General features: G+C 41.1%; 1 protein-coding gene across 1 annotated transcript in view; it reads left to right on the forward strand.

The window, feature by feature from the left end:
* The window catches only part of ANO2 (anoctamin 2), a 302,486-nt gene that overhangs the window by 156,399 nt on the left and 124,731 nt on the right, over positions 1-21,356 (forward strand). The window contains exons 13-14 of the mRNA XM_070408835.1: positions 653-735; positions 3,869-3,979. Coding sequence (XP_070264936.1) covers positions 653-735; positions 3,869-3,979 — 194 coding nt within the window. The remainder of the gene's footprint in view (positions 1-652; positions 736-3,868; positions 3,980-21,356) is intronic.

Consider the following 21,356-nt stretch of genomic DNA (forward strand, 5'->3'; position numbering starts at 1 on the left):
TCAAGGGGGCTGTGGTCGGAGCAGGCAGACTGACTGATGTGTATATGTGGTAGGCATTCAACAAATATTGGCTAAGAAATGGATGAATGAATGAGTGCCGCTTAAGGGAGATTAGTCTATCAGCTGCATGCAAGATGGGTTGGAAGGCTGAGACTCTGGAGTTAGGTAGAACTATTAGGAGACTATTACATAATCTCAGAATTGTGAATATTAAGGCCCACAGAAGGGAAGTGGTGCAGGGGACAAAAAAAAAATGGAGAAAAGAAAGTGAGTGTTGAGGAAGATATAGGAAGAAAGAATGTATTCATAGACACAATGAAGTTTGTCAGAAAATGACTACAAACTCTTCCATTCTTATTTTCTTTATTCTGCCATCCTTCCTCACTTTTTGAGATCAATGTTTACCCTCTTCTCATAACCTAGAAGTGGGGAAAAATGTGTGTGTGTGTGTGTGTGTGTGTGTGTGTCTACTCGGCTATATGTGCAATATTTAGAGCATTTCAAGATAGAAGTAGGAGGAAGGAAATAAAGATTTAAAGAAAGCTCCTAAATTTGAATTTTATAAGTTTATTTTTCACCACCATTGGTGAATCCAACGAGTACTCAAAAATCCATTCTTCAAAATTGACAGATTTTTTTCTTTCCTTTTAAGCTACCATGTTTCTCGAAAACTGGAAGCGATTACAGATGCGATTGGGCTACTTCTGGGACCTGACTGGTATAGAAGAGGAAGAAGTGAGTTCTTTTGCATGCTTCTCTGGGTCCTTGCTTTGCTTTGATGCTATAAATAGACCATTTTGAATGAGATGACCACTTACGGGCACTGTCATATCAGCCAGTCACTGGCCAGGTCTCACTGTGGCAGCTCTTCTAGATTGACTTTATGGGCTAAGCCAGGGGTGGGCAAACTTTTTGACTCGAGGGCCACAATGGGTTCTTAAACTGGACCGGAGGGCCGGAACAAAAGCATGGATGGAGTGTTTGTGTGAACTAATATAAATTCAAAGTAAACATCATTACATAAAAGGGTACGGTCTTTTTTTTTTTTAGTTTTATTCATTTCAAACGGGCCGAATCCGGCCTGCGGGCCGTAGTTTGCCCACGGCTGGGCTAAGCCATGATTGATATGCACTGAGACTAAAAATTTAAATTCCCTCTCTACTCTTGAGCTGTAAGACATTGGTCCTGGTAGGTAGCCTGATATCCCAGTGTCCCTCTCTGGAAAAGAGATGGCACAAGAGGCAGGCCTTGTGGTAGCCTTGAGATGTCATTCAACATACTTCTACATCTCATATAATTGGTTCTAGTGAGCATAAATCAAGAAAATAGGAACTGCTTCCAGAGCAGGAAATGTCAGAATGCCTCTGTAAGCCTTCTGAGGGTCAAGGGAGAGGCATGGGTGCCGGGTGCTGGTTGTCTTTGATGCCCACAGAAGAAGAAAACCCCTAGACCTTTACAATGTAAACCAGTACACCATGTGAACTGAAGCATGAGCTAAGGATAAGTTCTTACAGGGTTGGGCAAAAATGGTTTTACAGTTGTGAGTATATGAAACAGAGTTTATTTTTGTATTATTATTATTTACTAATTATTGCATTATTTTCCATACAAATAACTGTAAACCTACCCTTGCTTCATCCTATAATTAAAGGATGGAAATAAATGAGCCTTTCCTCCAGGCTCTTTTGAGAACTAGGGGCCCAGTCTTGATGTTGGTGAGTTGATAAGGAACAGCATGACATGGTTGCTCACAGTTATCTATTCCCACATTGACTGAAGAGCAAATGTGAATATCAGATAGGTTCTCCCCATATTGTGGACACTTCTGGATGCAGTGCTGGGGACAGTGGCTAGAAGGACCAGAGGCACTTCCAAGTGCCTAAGTACCCACTTGCTAAAGATATCATAAGCAATATGGCAGCTACATGGAGAGTAGGCCTTTTCCACACTCTCCTACAGTAACTGATGGGCCTTGCCTTGAGCACAGGACCTCTGACTTTGTGGCTCTGATATTTTATGTCCAAGCAAGTGAAATCTCCAATTTAGTCTTGTTCTGGAGCCTATGTGGCTCTCCATGTCCGTGGTGTGGTTTCTTCTTCCTTGCTCTAATTAGTCAGCTTGCATTTGAGCATATGGGCATGGTAATGTATTGAGTACATACGTTCATTCTATCTATACGGTCCTTTGTATTAAGCTTATGCCCTGGGACTAACAGCATCATAGATTCCATGACAAATGAGAAAATATATATATGGGTTCTGCCTTCAGAGAGGGTAGAGTGTTCATATGAGGCCACACACACTAAGATGTCCTAGGAGGACCTAGGGCCTGACTGAAAGAAGTTAATTGGACAAGAGAGGCTCACTGAGCTGAAGATTGCCCCACTTTTGAGCAAAAGTCTCTTGGTTCTGGCGGGTCTCCCTTCAACAAGCACAAACAGGACCCAAAGAAGTCTTTCAACAAGTCTTTATGGTGTCCAGCTGGTCCCACAAGGAGGCCTCTTAGGCAGAAGTTGCACTGATCCATACCCTAACTCCGTGGTCAGCAAACTGCGGCTTGCAGACCACTGGGATAGAGCATTGGCCTACGGACTGAAAGGTCCCAGGTTTGATTCCGGTCAAGGACATACACCTTGGTTGTGGGCACATCCCCAGTAGGGAGTGTGCAGGAGGCAGCTGATCGATGTTTCTCTCTCATCAATGTTTCTAACTCTCTATCCCTCTCCCTTTCTCTCTGTAAAAAATCAATAAAATATATTTTTTTAAAAAAAGAAGTTGCACTGATCCAGGAGGTGACTCTTGGGTTTGGTTGTTCCTCAGAGATTGGTTGATGATGGTGAACCATAAAAACACTTACATAGCATCATCTCCTGTTGTATTGGTTATGTTTATTAGTCACACGCATGCCTTCTCCTCTCCAACATCATGGCACATCTTGGAAAAGCCAAAGACAGGCCAGGAGCCTAGCTTGTTGGCTTCTGGAATCTCTGATGGAGTTATAATCCCTGCCTAGGAGTTATTTTTAAATGATACAGGAACATGAAGTCCTCACACCTGTAGTTATTTGTCCTTGGATGCTTCGGGGAAGACCTGCCAATGAGTCCAGGTGTGCACAGTTAAATTCTTTTTGAAGTCAGTCATGCGTCTTCCTGCTCCAGCATCTGACTTGATTTGACCATGGTCTTCTTGATTAGTTAGGTGTGCTTTCCCATGCCTGGTGACTCACCATTCGTATTTGTATTGCTGAATGGCTCAGTGATGTCTCTTGAGCACTGGTGTACTTGCCAATGAGTTAATCACTTAGGCTGTACAGGAAACAGGCCCAGGCAAGTGAGTTTTAAGATTCCCCATGGCCACCTTTAACTTTGATTTTTATTAGTCGCCATTTTAGCTTATAGAATAATGGAGCAGGGAGGAAGTTTTGTCGTTGCCCTAACTCCTAGCTGTGGGGCACATCTGTTTCTCTAGCTGGGATCTGGCTCATTGAAACAAAGTTTGAAGTATGCAGATAGTTGGTGGGATGAACAGATGCATCCCTCTGGCTTTGGTCAAACTGCTATGCAAAGCATGTGGCTTCTCTTTGTATCAGCTGAAATTTCCTCTCTCCTTTCTCAACACTGGTGCCATCCTCAGGAACGTGCCCAGGTTTGGTTTTCAGTGTGGTAACAAGTGTTGTGTGTCCCCTTTCTCTCCCACATTGTGTTCCTGGTCTAGACTCCTCGTGATTATATGTGGTGTGGCAGCTTATGTCCAATAGAATCTGATCCTAAGTCCTGACTTTACTGTACTTGTGGTGTCTGGTTATAACCCACAGGCCAAGATTGCTATTCTGCCTGTTTACTAACTACTCTTTGACTCTTGGGTTTTAGGAACACTCCCGGCCTGAGTATGAAACCAAAGTTCGAGAAAAATTGCTAAAGAAGAGTGACCAGACTGTTGTCCAGAAATTGGGGACCAACATGAGTGAGAGCGGGGATGAGGTAAGATGCTGGTGCTTTTTGCTCACTGCCCTCTTTATTTCTTAAGATCCTGTTGTCTTTTCATTGGGAACTCCTTCATGGACAGAGATGGCTGTGAGAAGGGGTTGACAGAGGTGAGACAGGATGGAATAAGAGCATGACATCTCTGATTGTCCTGCATTCAGAGCTCATGGGTAGCAGGCTTTTGCCATGACTTGATTTGTCTCTCTTTCCTGGATAGTATCTGGACAATATTAGAGAGCAGGTTGGAGAAGAAAGAAAATGTTGTCAGGCCTGGTTCTTCTGGAGTCCATCACCTAAATATATAATAATAATCACCACCACCACCACCATACCAACCAGCAATGACAGCTAACCTTTATAGAATGCTTGCTTGCACTAGGCAAGGCACTGTACTAAGCTCCTTATATTATTTTATTCTCACAATAAATTTATGAGGCTGGCACTATTGTATGTAAATGAAAACTAATGAAAAAAATTAAGTCCACAGATTAAGTCATTTGCCAAAGGTCACCCAGCAAGTAAATGAGGGGATCTGGGATTTCAACCCAGATCCATTGCCAACAGTATGTACATCTAACCACTTTACATACTGCCTTTAAGTGCAATGAGGAAGTCACAGGATAAAGCAAGAAATGGCTCTTAGGGCCAACTGAGGAAAATCCATGCCTGCATTTGCTTGAGCTACTCATATGTAATAATGTTTCTTATATTTCATCTTACCTGGGTAGGCCTCCAAAAGTAGGAATGTAATGGTGAACATCACTTCTGAGTTGTATTTCTGAGTTTTATAGTGGCATTCAGACAATGAAACAGAACTTTAGAATTGGTGCTGTGATCTGTAAATACTCCTGGTGTGTGTGAGGTAGGGGTACAATGCGGGGGCTCCACTTTGGCAGTGCCTGTCTCCTCTGAGTGCCACTCTTCTTTGAAACCAAGTGTGTGTGTGTGTGTGTGTGTGTGTGTGTGTGTGTGTCTGTTTATGTCTTTTCTAATCTGGTTCCTGAAAAAAAATCGACAAGATTGAAAATCTGTTGTTTTGTGCATATCTTTTCTCCATCTTGGATTTGAATTCAATTTGTATTTAATTTGACATTCTTTAAGTTGAAACTATTCATGTTAACATGCAAATTTATTCAAGCATCAAAACAGAAGAATGTGTTGTTTTTGAGCCCAGAACACTAGCTTTTTAAATTTTATTTTAAAGAAAATAGGACTTTGAACAGAAAGAGGGTGGCCCTTTGAGTTATTTTTTTTTCCTTGACAGCAAGTTAAGTCCAGGACCACCAGTTATTCAGGGAAATGATGAATTCATTCTTAGGAAAGAGTAATTATCACCACCCCCTCATCCGAAAGCAAGCATTCTGTGTCCTGTCAGCTTCGGCAACTCCACGCAAACTACTTTCTCCACTCCAGAGCAATATACAATGGATAATTTTATGGAAATCACATGTAACTTTTATTGACCACTGACTCATTTAATTTTAATTCCATAGACGGGAATGCCAAGGAGCTGGGATAGCATACATTGAGGCTGTGGTTCTAATACAAACATTGCTTGGATATATATGCCTGATAGGTCAAGTAACTCTCAGGAACCATGAATAATTGAAAAACATCTGAATGCATTATGAATGATACATATGTTTATGTTTTAGCATTCAACATCTATTTTCATTACACTGTTGAGAATGCAAAGCTCAAAGCATCTAATGCTTTATAGACACCAGGACAGGGTGGAGGTGGGGATGACTTTCCCAAATGAGCAGTGTAAGATTAAAATGGGCTGGAATTTGATTGTTAGCATCCTTCTATATTCCCCCAGTTCTGTTAATAGTGTAAATGTTTCTGTTTTTGTTGTAAATCTAGCCAAAGATGGGAAATGAGGGAGGGAGGAACACATTGTGTGGCCTGATGGGAGGGATACTGCTCTTGCCTACGGGAAGAATTGTGGTCAATATTCACTACATGACATGGCCCTGGGGGCACCATCATGTGTGTGATATTTAGGAAAGGTACCTTCCTCTGGGGAATAGAGAGAGACTAAGAATAAAAGTCTAGCAGGCAAACTTCGATGGGCTTCTTTCATCCCAGAGGATTACCTTGGCTCTGCCTTCATTGTAATCCTCAGGCTGCATATTCCCACCTCTTATTACTTTCTTTCCTTTTGAATGATAAAATCTACCATTTATTGAGGTCCAGAGTGGTCTAGGAACTTGCTGAAGATCACATAGCTAGTTGTGGGGGAGCTGGTAATCAAAATCAGCTCTGCTTGATCTCCAAGGCCCATTGCTTTTTAAATTTTATTTTAAAAATATCAAATTCATTTTTTTAAAAACAACTTTATTGAGATTTAATTCTCAGAGCATAAACTTCACCCATTTGAAGTATACAATTCATGGTTTTTAGTACATTCACAGATTTGTGCAGTCATTGCCACAGTTTAAGTTTAAAATATTTTTATCTTTCCCCAAAGAAACACTAGATCCAATAGTTATCAAGCCCTGGGAAGCAACTACTCTATTTTCTGCTTCTATAGATTTGCCTATTCTGGACTTTCATATTATAAATGGAACCATGCAAAATGTAGTATTTAGCTTCTTTCACTTAGCAAAATGTGTTCATGATTCATCCATGTTGTAGCTATATCAGTACTTTTTTTTTTATTGCCAAGTAATGTTCTGAATTTTGGATGTATTTCATTGTGTTTAGATATTCATCAGTTGATGGACATTTGGATGGCTTCCACTTTGGGGGCTATTATAAATAATGCTGCTATACATATTTGTGGATGTATGTTTTCATTTCTCTTGGATATATATATAAGAGTGGAAATACTGGGTCATATGGTAACTCTATGTTTAACATTTTGAAGAACTGCCATATCAATTTCCAAAGTGATTGCTCCATTTTACATTCTAACCAGCAATGCATGAGGGCTCCAGTTTCTCCACATCCTCACCAACACTTGTTGTCTTTTTTATTCTATCTTAGCTGTGTGAAGTGGTATTTCATTGTGGTTTTAATTATCATTTTCCTAATTACTAATGATGTTAACCATCTTTTCATGTGCTTATTTGCCACTTGTATGTTTTCTTTGGGAAAATATCTATTGCAATCTTTAGCCCATTTTACCCTTTCAACTGGATAATTGTCTTTTTTGTTGTTGTTTATTTATGGTTGAAAGAGTTACTTACGTAATCTGGACACCAGCCCTTTGTCAGATAATATGATTTATAAATATTTTCTCTCTTCCTATGGGCTTAACAAATTATGTTGATGATGTAATTTGAAGTATAATGTTTTGTAACATAGTTTACCTATTTTTCCTTTTGTCACTTGTGTTTTTTTGTGTCATATCTAAAAAACCAGTGCCTAATCTAGTATCATAGAGCTACACATCTAGGTTTTCTTCTACAAGTTTTATAGTATTAGCTCTTAGATTTAGGTCTATGATCCATTTTGAGTTAGTTTTGTGTTTGAGGTAAGTTAGGGGTCCAAAAAATATTTTTTTTTGCATGTGGGTATTTAGTTGTTCCAGCACATCTTTTGTTAAATTTGTTTATAATTATTTTATTGCAAATGTTATTATTTTCTTAATTTCAATTTTGGATTATTTATTGCTAACATATAGAAATATAATTGATTTTTGTATATTGATTTTGTACCACCAACTTTGCTGAACTCATTTATTAATTCTAATAGTTTTTAGTGGATTCTTTAGGATTTTCTCATCTGTGAATAGAGATAGTTTTACTTCTTCCTTTTTCAATCTGGATGCATTTTATCTTTTTGCCTAATTGCCCTTTCTAGAATCTCTTCTACAATGTTGAATAGAAGTGATGAAAATGGACTTTCTTGTCTTATTTTTGACTTTAGGAGAAAAAAAAAAACACACTAATCTTTCATCATTAAGTATGATGTTAAGATATGGCATACTACCTTTTTTCTTTATTTTAATCCTCACCTGAGGATATATATATATATATATATATATGGCTAAGCGACTGTCCAACCAGCCGGTAGCTATGATGTGCACTGACCACCAGGGAACAGATGCTCAACGCAGGAGCTGCTGAGCTGTGGTGACTTGGCAGCAGTGGTTCTCGGGTGATACATCCTGGAACCAGAGAGGAGGGAGCCTGATTCCTCGAGATTCCTCTCTCACTCTGGGATCCCTTGGGGGATGTCAGAGAGCCGATTTCAGCCTGATCCCCATAGGCCAGGCTGAGGGACCCCACCTGCCAGAGGGACCCCGCTCACTCCACAGATGCCCTTCAAGCCACAGCACCAGCGCAGGTGCGGCCAGCTGGGGAGGGACTGTGGAAGGTTGGCTCCAGGGCGTGTCCAGCCCATATTGCCCAGTCCTGCTCTGCCAACCACCACCCGGGACCATCTGCATTCGTCCCTGAACCAGAGGGACTAATTAATTTCCTTTCAATGTGCACAAATTCGTGCACTGGGCCATTAGTGTTTATTAATATTTAGAGAGAGAGGAAGGGAGGGAGGGAGAGAGAGAGAGAGAGAGAGAGAGAGAGAGAGAAACATTGATATGAGAGAGAAACATTGCTAAGTTGCCTCCAGTACACATCTTTATTGGGGATCAAACCCAAAACCTAGGTTTGTGCCCTTACCAGGAATCAAGCCCACAACCTTTTTGTGTACAGGACAATGCTCCAACCACCTGAGCTGCCCAGCCAGGGTTGCACTACATTTTAACTCTCTTTATGAGGCTTCTCTGAGAACAACTCATATTTCATCAACATAATGCTGATCTGAAATAATCTTATCTAATAAAAGAGTAATATGCAAATTAACTATCACTCCATGACAAAGATGGCAGTGCCCATAGAGGCCGGGGCGGGAAGCTGGCGGCGTCGCCCCAGCAATGCGAGCCCTGCAGGCAAGAGTGGCCCGCAGGCAGCACCCAGCAGGGCCTGCTTGCCCATCGCCATGGCGTGGAGCAGGCAGGCCCCGCAGAGAGCAGAGAACCACTGGGAGCAGGCCTAGGCTGTTAGTAGGACATCCCCTGAGGGCTCTCGGATTGGAGAGAGTGCAGGTCGGGCTTAGGGCCTTCCCCCCCCCCCACCCCCCACATGAATTTTGTGCACCGGGCCTGTAGTATGTTATAACTGTAATGGGGTGATAACTACACTTCCACATTGGGGAGTGTCAACAGAAATAAGGCCCAAACTTTGGCTGGCTTGTGGTGCTTTCATCAGATAGTTGAGTCCTCCTCTGGGTCTGTTCTGCTTCAGTTATCACATGGGGAAATTGGGTTATAGCCTCTGTCATTCTGAGAGTTTGTGATTTTTTTTCTGATGTGAGAGATGATGTTGGTTATTAGCATGTTAAGCTATGGCATACTGCCTTTGGAAGATAAACTGTCTCTTTATCCTAGATGGTGGTAATTTGGCTATTCTTATATCTATTTTTATGATTTTTAAGGGTATGGGCATGGTGAAAGTGGTAATAATGATAAAATTACATGCAATATTTATGAAGTGTTCACTATGGGCAAGGCTTTATAGGCTTTATTTTACTTAAATTTCAAAACTTTATTACCTACAATTTATACATGAGAAAACTGAAGCTTAGAGAAATAAATAACATAATACGAATATGAAGCAGAACCAGAATATGAGCCTGCGGATCTGACTTAGGAGCAACTAAGCTATTGACTACTATGCTCCTCTGTCTTTCAAATGTTTTGTCATATCCTCAAATGCTTCTAAAAAATTGTAGTTGGTTCTTCCTCTTTACCAGTATACTACAGGCAGTAAGGACTGTGGTATTTGTTGGAAAGATGGGTATGAGACAAACTTGCTATCCTACGTTTTCTTCATTGGTTTGTATACATTTTGGTGGGTGATGCTCTGTTTCCACTGAGGACAGCAGTGAGTAGAATTAGCTCAGTTTATAGCAAGACAATAGGGAGAAATCTAAAATATAAACACAGATATATATTGTATTTCCAAAGGTCTGGAACTTTTTTTTATTATTTTTCAATCCTAACCTGAAGGTGTTTTTATTGATTTTAGAGAGAGAGAAAGGGAGAAAGAGAACAAGAGAAGCATCACACTGAGAGAGAAACATTTGGTTGCCTCTCATATGAATCCTGACCAGGGATCAAACCTGCAACCTAGGTATGTGTCCTGACCCAAAATTGAACATATAACCTTTTGGTGTGTGGGATGATGCTCCAACCAACTGAGCCACCAGCCAGGGCTAGAGTCTGTCTCTCTCTATATAAAAGCCTAAGCAACCATGAAGACTGAATGACCAGAATGATCAGTTGCTATGACACACACTGACCACAAGGGACAGACGCTCAATGCAGGAGCTGCCCCCTGGTGGTCAGTGTGCTCCCACAGTAGGAGCGCCCCTCAGCTGACCTACCGGTCCTGGCGCCCACCAGCCAGGCAGCAGCAACTCCCTCCCTCAGTAGTCCTGCAGATCCAATCTCTGGAACAAAATCCTGACAGCACTGCTGGCCTCCTGGAAGTCAGCCTCAGGCACTGAGGCCACTTCCCCTCCCTAGATGCTCCACAAGGAAGAAGGGATATAAAAGCGGCCGCCAGGTGGCTCCTGACAACTGTTGTGAACGTCAGTGGGATGGATCCAGATACCATCCCACTGCCCACCCAGAGGGCTGATCATGTCCCGCCCCTTCCCCCTTGAGGCCCCACCTGTGCACTAATTCATGCACTGGGCCTCTCGTCTTTTAATAAAAAAATAGACTCATTTTTTCCCCTGGCTTGTGGATTAGTTTGAATCTTTTCTGGAATAGTTTGTCCTGGGCATATTTGGAGGTCTTCTCAAGTTTCCTCGAGGGAATGATTTTCTTCTGTTCGTACAAGATGATAAAGCTCTACCCCTTCTAATTCCTACTCCTGTCTCTTTTCTTTTAATAAACTTTGTATGAGTTAGGGTAGCTATTTTCAACTGGTGTGCCACAAGAATTTTTAAAACATGCAATACCTATTTAATTAGGGACACTGACTTCTTTTCCCTTAGATTGTCAAATTTAAAAATGACAACAGCCAACACAATAGCCATTTGGTGAGAATGAGTCAAAATTATACCTATATTTTTGTCAGATTGACAAAAAATATGATATATTTTTGGTGTGCCGCAGAATTTTAGTAATTAGTAATGTGTGCCATGAGATGAAGAAGGTTGAAAATGTCTGAGTTAGAGAACAGTCAGAAAACAAAGCTCAAGCCTTGTAGTTCAATAGAGGGAAAAAATATGAGGAACTAATTCTAAAGGTTTAGACCTGGGGAAGTTGAGGCAATCAGGGGATGGTGAGGCATCCCAGAGTTTAGCAACAGCAGGGAGTTGCTACATTCAGGGAGTAGGTCTGAGAACAAGTGAACTGCACAAAGTTAATAAGTCAGCCTAATTTTAGAACCTACCAGGCAGAGGTCACTTAAGCCAGGTCCTTGCTTAGAGAAGTAGTGAAAAGTTGGCAAAAATCATAGGAGTGCTAACCACTGACAGAATGAATGAGTGCATGAATGATCAGTTGTTCAGACCATCCCTGAGTTGTTGAGAATGTTTGTGTGCATGGGGTGGGTGTGCTAATGGTGTGAGCATGTGCGAGAGTGTGTGTTTGTGAGAGACAGAGCTTGTGTATGATGGTGTCATTGGAGTGACATAGATCTGATCAGATAACTGGGACTTCAAGGAAAAGAGGAAAACATATTTTTGTGTACAGGAACAGAGCACATAGAAAGCTGGGGAAATAGCAAATGTGGCCTGAAATGAATCTTCTCCTATAAAACATATCACTAAAAGGACAACAAAATCCCATTTAAGTAGTCCTGGGGGTTTACCTAATGGGGCTTGTTGTCACCCAAATGTCTATCCAGTGTGGATGCAGGCACCTGTCCTCCCATCACGGCCTGGCGCTGCCTGTGAGGTTGAATTTAATGAATGTTTTATGGGGAGCATTGAAGCTAGAACATGTGCCAAGAGGAGGCCTGTGGATGGGTGGGTGTTAATTTACTGTTCAGTGCACCACCCTGGGGACAATTTTTTCAAAAGAAAACTCATCTAAAGCATTGAAACTTTTACGATCAATGCCTCTGGCAAGAGCACAAACATGTGGAATAAATTATGCATAATTGTAGGGCCTTGACCAGGAAGCTGGGACAATAGCAATAGGAAGCTTAGGACTGTCTTGTCAGACAGCATGGGGAAGAAGGGAGCCCCAGGCTGCAGGGATGGAGGGGTTCTGTTTGGGGTCTTACTCTGGGCCAAGGGGATATGGCCCAGGCTTTCCACTGAGGTCCTCAGTAATTTATCAGAATGTTCTGTGGAACAGAGTAAAGTTCCCTCAGCCTCTCTTCTGAAGGTACTATATATATATTTTATTTATTGTTTCAAGCTTTGGTCTCTCTCATCTTTCTCTCTCTCTCTTACAAGAATTGGGGAGTCAGTCTTGTTTGACTATAGGATGGGATGTCTTCTTTTATTTTTTAATTTTATTAATTTATTTTAAAATTTTTATTGAATTATTGGAGTGACATTGGTTAATAAAAGGGATGTCTACTTAGGAGTAGTTAAGGACTTAGATTTGGAATTTCAAGGTTCTACCTCTTCTGTCATTGGTGGGATATAGTTATATGGTTCCACCTGGATGCAAGGCAGGCTGGAAAATATAATCCTTGCCAGGAGCCTCCAGACTACCAAAGGGACAGTGGCCTCCTCTGCCACAGCATCAAATGTTGATTTGAGTACAGTGTGAGCAGTTAGACTCTGAGAAGGTGGGAGGGATTTAGTGTAGAAAAGCCTGCTGGTGATTCTGACTACTACCCTTGAGATCACTATTGTAGGAGGTGAGAAAGGAAGGAAATTTCCATAAGAAGAACCTGTGAGTGAGAAGCGTTCACCTATTGGTGCACCCACAAAGCCAGGCTGAGTACTTTAGTAAATGAGTTCTCTTCACTGGAGTTTGGGACAGACTCTCTTTGCACAGAATTTAGCACTACCTGAAGTGGCATTGTAAAATTTTTGTGTGTATAGGTGCATTAAAATTGTTTTTATTTTTAATGATATAAATTATGTATGAAAACATTCTCCTCACCAGAAAAAAATCTATATTTTAGATAAAATGAATGTCTCCCTAGACCTCATCTCCTCCCAATGTTATTTTGTCTCCCTAGAGGTAGGCATAGTTAAGTTTGGTTTGTATCCTTCCAGAACTTTTCTTATGCATTTTATTCAGATATAAACTTATATGTGTTTTGTTTATAAATTTATTTATACATACACATGAGAGAAAGTCATGGACAAATGGTTTCAGTATGTTGAGAAAGTTTCTTAAGGTATGAAGATGATGTTTCCTAAACTATGCCCCAGTGCACCCCAGAGTGCCACACAGTGAACTCACAGAAGTGTTGTGGAGTTTGTAACCATTTATAAGGAAATCCCAGCAATACTTGAGACCTATCACATACCATGTGAATACTACCTCAGCAGTGTTGATGTGAAATTTCACAATACACCTTTCAATGTCATCATCTCTTAGTGATGGCTGAGCTTCTAGTAGAAGCAGTGCAAGTTCTACACAAAATCAGTGTGGAACAGGAAGTGAGAGTGGTCATGTCCAATCTGACTCAATAATTGGGGAAGTTGGATAGTGTCCAACAGGTAAACACATCCTTTTAGCAAGTAATTAGGGTTAATAATAAAACAAAATATAATTTTTCTTTCAACTTATGTGTATTTTCCCCCAAATGGCTCCTAAGTTGCTAGAACATAAATATTTATTAAGCTATTTGGACTTAACTATTCAATAAATGGAACTGTTAAATATTTCTTTGAGCCTGGGGATACCGTGTAAAAATTACCGAGACATTAAGGGTACTGTGAACTGAGTAAGTTTGGGAAGTACTGTGTAAAGAAATTCCTAAGTTCTATGGACATTGAAGAGTAAAGTAGACAGTCAAGAGCAAAAAGGCTGACAGAGACGAATAGTGAGTTTCGAAGTCACAGGAATTTGTTTGGGGGTGGCAATAGTCTGTGTGTGCTAGGAAGTGCCAGGTAGACCAGCAGCTTTTCCACTTGGTCTTGGGTCTCACTGACGTCTCCTTTGGGCTTTAGAGTTGATCTGCCCCAGGATATTCTCACCCTGTCTCTGTCTATGACTAGGTCTCTCTTTCTATCTTTCTTAGTCTCTCTGTCTTTAGCTCTATCTATCGGCGTGTGTGTGTGTGTGTGTGTGTGTTAGTAGGGCATTGAGTGTTTCTGATTATGGACATTCTTTTAAAACCTGGGGACTTAAAAATAAACTCAACAACTTCTTATCCAGAAGACTTTGCTTTACTTACGATCTCCAGGGTGGCTTGGACTTCACGGAGAGGATGCCAGAGAAGCATCGCATGTGTCCATAAACATCTCCCTTCGTGGAGCATGTGAGTTATTCATCCCAGAGAGAGACTGCTCGGGTGGCCCAGGCCGTCAGAGGGGGTCTCTGGCCCTCTTCAACTGACAGCCCATTCTCAGCCTCAAAAGTTCTGGCTAAAATAAGACTTTCTCTTCTGCTCATTGTATACATTTCTACTGGCCTACATCTAAATTAAGAAGCTACAAATAAGGAGAGTCCCAAGGCCTGGGTTGTGGAAAGAAGCTAGAGAGAGCGGGGCGGCCTGTGAAATGAGAGTATAGTGGGGGAGGAGCAGCAGCAGATCTAGGCTTTGAGCGAAAGCTGGGCAAATTCAGGCTGGCATTTCTGAGCAGACCCTCCTGGAAAGCACAAGGCCCAAATATGTGCAATGATTGGGAATGTTGGAACAGCAGAGTCACTGATGGAGGCCAGCACATACCATTGGGATGTGTGATGTTTGCCACTATTGACTTGCAGTTTGGACTTTTCTTCTTTCCATCTAAATGATTTTTCCATATACGGACTGAAGCATGTAAATTAAATTTGTCTTTTGCTGTCTGGGCCAAGGTCATTATTTCACTTCCCTAGAATTCACTGGAAACACACATAAGCCCTTCAGTTTCCTTTGCGCTCTTCCCTTCATGTGCCAGAAAATCAAAAGTGTTGGTTTAAAAAATTCCTCCGGGGTCACAAGGTGTTCTGGCTCCCTGTAATTCTTTTTGACATGATAGTCAAAAGGAGCTTTCAAAGTAAAGGCGGGCTGCTTTTGCATGGACAGAGAAAGCAGAGGCTTTGAGACTATGCCCTTCTAGCAATCATCACCCAAGCTAGAGGAGCTTGCAGGAACTTCCCTCTCCATCCACAAGCATACCTGCTCAGCCCTTCTCCAGTTGTTGAGCAAGGGCCTCTTACCCAATGCAGCTTCTGTGGACCCTGAGTCCAGGACATGACTCTTAACTTTCATGCAGAATAAGAATGAGGAAGAAAGGGTCCTTACTTCAGTTGAGGTTCTCCCAGAGCCAATGATTCAAGTGCAAAATTTATTTGGGAGGTGGAAACCCCAGTGGTGGAGTGAGAAAGTGACAGAGAAGGGAAGGCAGCCAATACACTGTCAAACAACTTACCACCTCTGCAAAGGGGCAGCTGGCTCCATGAGTGGTTCTTCATCTACAGATTGTCCAAAGCCAATCCCCTCATCTGAAGAACTGCTGCTGTTTCTTTTATTCAAAAATACTCATGCTTTCCCAGCACTCTGATGCCACATATTTTGGTCTAGGGCTGGTGGGCCTGTGACTTTCGTGGCACCTTTGGACCATTTACATCCCTGTGGTGGAGATATACATAACCTTGAAAGAGTTAATACCCATCCAAGGCCAACAAGTCTTGCTTATGAATGGCCTAGAATTTGCCCACTTCTAGGCCTGTTGGATCCAACCTCATGATTCTGCAGGAAGGCCAGACATAGTGGTGTCCAGTTGGCTGTAGACATTTAATATCCAATTCATTTTTATTATAATGGTACATGTTCTACCAGCCAACTTACATAAATTTATGCTGAATTTGGGCATCTGAATTGAATTAGACAATTTGTGGCAGGAAATTTGCCCTGGAAATGTACTCTGCTGAATATTTGCACTCCTTAGCATGGAGCAACTCCCAACCAAGACTCTTTGCTTGTCTATAAACATGAATGAATGAATCCTCCAGATACCACTGCATGCTCCCTGCCAGCTGGATTATTTTCAGGAAAGTGACCAGCCCAGGGACCTTTGGTGAGTCATGAAAGAGCTTGCTTAGAACCAGAGAGTTTGGACTGCAGGGCCCTGGGTGGAGACAGGGGCCACTCTGGAACCTTTCACTCTCAGTGCTTGTAGTGTCAGGATGAAGGTTAGCAATTAGCACAATAACTGCAGATGCACAACTACCTTCCAGCTCAGCACATCCTCCTTCAATGTCTTCATCACCAGCCCCCTAAAACCAGGCTTCGTCAAATTAAGTAACTTTTATTTTATCAGTATATAAAAGTAGTATGTGCTAAGTGTAGAAAATATAAAAAGGGAAGTACAATTTAAAAAAGAGAAACAAATCATCAATTATTTTGTCTCCCAGAAATCTACTGTGAACCCCCTTTTTAATGTATATTGTCTCAGGTTGAAAAAATTATGCCACATATTTAATTTTGTATCATGATTGTTTTACTTAGTCTTAGAACATAAGTTCCAAATCTTATTAAATACTATTTGTGAACATCATTTCAATAATTGCATAATATGTTATTGTATGACTATATTATAGTTTTCTTAGCCCTTAACCTGTAGTTAACATACTGATATGATGAACACGTTTATAAGTTTCCTGAATTTTGGTTTACTTGGGTTAATACATCATATGAATATATTATAGTATTTTTAGTCCTTACCCTATGGTTGAACATATGATGAACATATTTGCACTTACTATTTTAGGAGGAGGAGGAGAAGGAGGAGGATAGTTTGGATTATTTCAAGAGTGCTGTATTAGAAGGAGACATTACTGGAAGCTCAAAGTCTTCCATTACTGGGTTCTTAGTGGCACATGCTTCAGTGAGTGGTGAAGGACCTACATAGATACAGCCCTGGACATGTGACTGGTATATAGAGGAGCTTTAGTGTAATTGCCTCTCCTACCGCTGCTCAGTCTTCACTGTGAGTAAGATTGGATCAGGTCACTTAATTCATGTCCTGGAACTCTTTCATTGACTCAAGTTCCCCTTCTGGGAGAGCAGGAGGCCTTTGTTCCTCTTGCGTGTGTGATGGGGAGAGCAGATGTTCTGGAGCATAGGTGGGTCATTATTGCAGACTCTGGGGTCCTTTTCTGGCCAGGGAGCCATTTATCACATCCTGGGAATGGGTGGATTACTTATATCAAATCCTGGAACTGTCTGCATCTTCCGACCCCATCACTAATGTGGAAAAATGATTCTAGGGCAAAGGATGGGTCATGAGTGCTTCTCCAATGAAGATATTTCATCAGTTGAACTAAGGCCAGGTTTTGGCAGGGGAATCCGTGAGACAAATTGTGAGCTATGGTTTTAGCTCCAAGATGAAATGTGTCCCGGTTGGTGAATAATCAACCAAAAAAGTATAAAACTTCCTTTGATAACTTAAACTTCTGGAAGCAATTTAGAGGGCAAGTAGGGTCACTCTGACTTCCGAGAAAGGGTAAGGTTTTCTTGTTGAAATGCCAATCTCTTGTTGAGATGCTGATTTTTTTTCCCCAGCTTTACAACATGTATACACAAACAGTGTTGACCTATGGAAAATATTAATCTACAGAAGAGCACTTGATAAATACTTCATTATGATGTTCTTTACTTTAGTGCCATGTTTTATTTGACTGTGAACTCTCTATCGATAGTCAATTTATCTCCCTGTAGTACCCAGGGTGCGCCTTCACACCCTTCTGATGAATCACAAAAATTCAATATTAGCCCCAAAACTGATCTAATAGGGCTCTTTGAATTTGGAATGCATTTTGTGCTTTTTCCTTTTCTGTTTTTTATTTATATATAGATTAGAATAGTGACTCCTAAGCAGTTCATGCTGTGATTCTAAACTAGGCACCTTTGAAATTCTAAAGATGGAAATTCTTAATTAGAGTTAAAATAAGTAAACCTTATTAAAAAGGAAGAAGAGGAAGGATGGGGAGAAAGAAAGAGAAAAAAGAGGAGCAGAGTGAAGAGAAAGAAGAGGAAGAGGAGAAGGAGCAAAAGAAATGACAATAGTTACTACTAATGGATAACAATGAACACCATATTATAACTTCATTCTCCATATTTATCTCATAAATGGAGTGCTTGGGGATATTCCTAGTTCTATGGAGTTCCAGGCAGGAAACAAAGCTGTCAGTAGCACCAAACTTGTCAGACCTGGGGTTTGGATGATGCTTCTTGGGCCTGGTGTATAAGCTGCCATGGCCTTAGCTCTGGCTGGAGGTTCTGGAGCCAGTCCCCTACCATCTCTGTCCTTGTTTAATCCATGTTTGTATGGAGAAAGAGGAGTGAGTTCTTATCTGAGGTTGCTTTACGACTTTCCTTTGGACTCAGAGACTTGGGCAGGTAAGTGGAGATTTCGCTAAAATGATACTGTGTCCTTTGAGCCTTTAAACCAAGGTCATTGTAGGATAATCTGGTAGAATGGCAGATAATCTACACGTGGGAAAGTGAAAAGAATAGGCCAGAACTTTGGCCGGCCAAATGGAGCAGGGAGGTTGTTCAAAATCAGCAGACTCTGGGCCAGATTCTGATATTGGATTTTGTTTCTTCTGGTTTTAGCATCTTTCCCTCTGACTCCTTTCTTTGGAAGAAGTCAGGAGCTAGCAGACAGAAGGAGGACCTGAGGTGGGTCCCCTAGAAAATGAAATTAGTGTCTTTGGGCCAGTTGAGCCCTGGGCAGAAGGGTGACACTTGGAATACTCCCTTCCCCCAGGCATTTTAAGCTTATATGTGATGGTGGATGGAAGAAGATGGACTCAATCTGAGTTTTCCTTGTTTTGGATTCAGCAGAGGAGTTTGGCAACTCGAGATCTGGAAGGTGGTTGAGCTGCCAGTATGAGTCACACAATAGGGGACTTAGTAACAATGGTTCCATAAATAAGCCAGGAATTCTCAATTTCCCAGAGCCCACCATGTGTCATCTTCCATTTTTCTTCCAGGAAGCTCCATAAACCTTCCCTCTGTGTGCTGACCCCTCTTGGCCATTTAATTCATGTGTTGTCACAATGCTGATTATAATGTTGGCACACGGGATTGAGGGGATTTAGCATTCCCCTTAGCCACCTGCCAAAGTTTTCCCCAATGGGAGCCATGACTTGAACATTTGCTTTCAGGAAGGAAATGTTTAAAGTACTTTGAAACCCAAAGAGACCTTAAAACACTAAAATTTATCTAATATTTATATCTTTGGGTTAAAAAATGAGTAAAAAAAAGAAAAACAAGAATAAATGCATAGGTTTTTCTCTTGCTAAATGACACTAATTTTGAAAGATTCTGAGTTGTCTAAGCCAGAAATTTTGGAGCTATCCTCAGTTGTACCTTTCCACTCACCCCCACATCTAAGGAACCCCACTGTGTCTATCAGGGTCTAACTATTTAATGTCTCTTGTATTGATCCCTTCCTCTTTTTCTCCTCACCACATCTTGCCTAGACTCCTTCAGTGACCCCTAAGTAGTATCCTTGCCCCTTGTCAGGCTCTCTTCCAGCTGTTTCAAGGGACCCATCCAGAATGCTAATCTGATTATGACACTCCCTTGCTTAAAATCCTCTAATGCTCCCCAGAGTGTTGGGATTATCATCAAGCTTCTTGGCTTTACCCACAAGGCCCTATATGACCCACCTCTCCAACTTCAACTCCCACTCCCTCTGTCCCAAACATTTCCAAACAACTTGCAATTCTCTGAGTACATCTTGCTGAATCATGTCTCAGTGGCTTTATACATGCCTGTCTCTTTGCTTGGAACGTGCTTTCCCCTTTTTAATCTCACAAACCCTTTCTTGTCCTAGGTCAGCGGTTCTCAACCTGTGGGTCTCGACCCCTTGGGGGTTGAACGACCCTTTCACAGGGGTTGCCTAAGACCATCGGAAAACACATATATAATTACATATTGTTTTTGTGATTAATCACTATGCTTTAATTATGTTCAATTTGTAACAATGAAAATACATCCTGCATATCAGATATTTATATTACGATTCATAACAGTAGCAAAATTACAGTTATGAAATAGCAACGAAAATAATTTTATGGTTGGGGGTCACCACAACATGAGGAACTGTATTAAAGGATCGGCATTAGGAAGGTTGAGAACCACTGTCCTAGATAAATTAGGGCTAATGTCATCTCCACTAGGAAGCCATCTCTCACTTCCCAAGGAGTCTTAGCTGTTGGCCCTTGCATTCATTTCCCAGGACTTCTGTAACCAATTTCCACAAACTGGGCATATTCTCTCATGGTTTTCTGGAGGCCAGAAGTACAAAATAAAGATTTCAGCAGGGCCACACTCCCACCAAAGACTCCAGTGAAGAAGCCTTTCTTGCCTCTTCCAGCTTCTAGTGGCTCCAGGCATCCCTTGCTTATGGCAGCATAACTTCACTTTTGGCCTCTGTCTTTATATGGCCTCCTTTCTGTGTATGTGTCTTCTTCTCTCCTGTCTCTTATGTGGACACTGGTTATTGTATTTAGACCCCCACACTAAATCCAGGATAATCTCATCTCTAGATCCTTAGTTACACTGCAAAGATCTTTTTTTTCCAAATAAAGTCACAGGTTCTAGGGGTTAGGACTTGGACATATTTTGGGAGCCACAAGTCAACCCACTACATCACTATAGCACCCTATACCTTTTAGGAGAAAGTTTTCCATTAATTGACATTTCTTTCTTTCTTTCTTTCTTTCTTTCTTTCTTTCTTTCTTTCTTTCTTTCTTTCTTTCTTTCTTTCTTTCTTCCTTCCTTCCTTCCTTCCTTCCTTCCTTCCTTCCTTCCTTTCTTTCTTTCTTTCTTTCTTTCTTTCTTTCTTTCTTTCTTTCTTTCTTTCTTGATGAAATCTCTTTGAGGGCAGGTCTTCTGTTTGACTTTGTATCTGTGGCTTTTCATACAGGGCCTGGCTTTATCTCAACATTATATATATATATTTAAGAAATTACTTATGGGCTATTAGTATGTCTTTAACTTGGGCTGATATAGTTAAGCTAGGAGGCAGGAACTTGGACAACATCACCTCTGGAAAGCCTATATAACTCAAGAAACCTGTTTCTGTAGCTTTATTTGGGTCAGAAATACATTTTTAGGCTAATTGATTTCAAGGAATATCCAAAGGAAGACCTTGGAATATTACAAATTGTAAGGAGGGGCCCAAACTACTTCATCTACATTCTAATGTGTATGTTCTTGTATATGATAATTATGTGCACATTTTAAAAAAAGTTACCAAATGGTTGAAAGGGAGC

Source organism: Myotis yumanensis, unplaced genomic scaffold (genome assembly GCF_028538775.1).
Source record: "Myotis yumanensis isolate MYYU_CA2020_CCGP unplaced genomic scaffold, mMyoYum1.0.hap1 SCAF_3, whole genome shotgun sequence".
Taxonomy (NCBI): domain Eukaryota; kingdom Metazoa; phylum Chordata; class Mammalia; order Chiroptera; family Vespertilionidae; genus Myotis; species Myotis yumanensis.